Consider the following 337-nt stretch of genomic DNA (forward strand, 5'->3'; position numbering starts at 1 on the left):
GTTGTATCGGTTTCTATTCTTCGAATAAAAGGCACGACTTGAGCAATCCCAACCCCATAACACATACAACCCCTTTGAAACCCCTCCCCTTTCTTCCTTCTGCTGCGTCCCCTCGCCTACCCTTCTCCAGGTATCGAAGGACGGGAGATACGGCCTCTACGCCCCAGCCAGAGGAGGACTCGAGCTGCTGGAGCTCCGCCACGGCACCTCCGTCAGGACACTCATCCCGCGCGTGGCTGAGGGCGTGTTCTCCGTCATCTGCCTGTTCACTCGCACCGACGAGTATGTGCTCTATTATCACGGCGGGAGGAAGACGATTCGGGTCTTCAGGTAAGGT

The 337-nt window shown here is 57.0% G+C and overlaps 1 protein-coding gene across 1 annotated transcript in view; it reads left to right on the plus strand.

Annotated features, from left to right (window-relative positions):
* The window catches only part of LOC119592277 (NACHT and WD repeat domain-containing protein 2-like), a 51,166-nt gene that overhangs the window by 44,698 nt on the left and 6,131 nt on the right, over window positions 1-337 (plus strand). The window contains exon 30 of the mRNA XM_037941108.1: window positions 131-330. Within this exon, the coding sequence (XP_037797036.1) occupies window positions 131-330 (200 nt within the window). The remainder of the gene's footprint in view (window positions 1-130; window positions 331-337) is intronic.

The sequence above is a fragment of the Penaeus monodon genome, chromosome 30, assembly GCF_015228065.2.
Source record: "Penaeus monodon isolate SGIC_2016 chromosome 30, NSTDA_Pmon_1, whole genome shotgun sequence".
NCBI lineage: Eukaryota > Metazoa > Arthropoda > Malacostraca > Decapoda > Penaeidae > Penaeus > Penaeus monodon.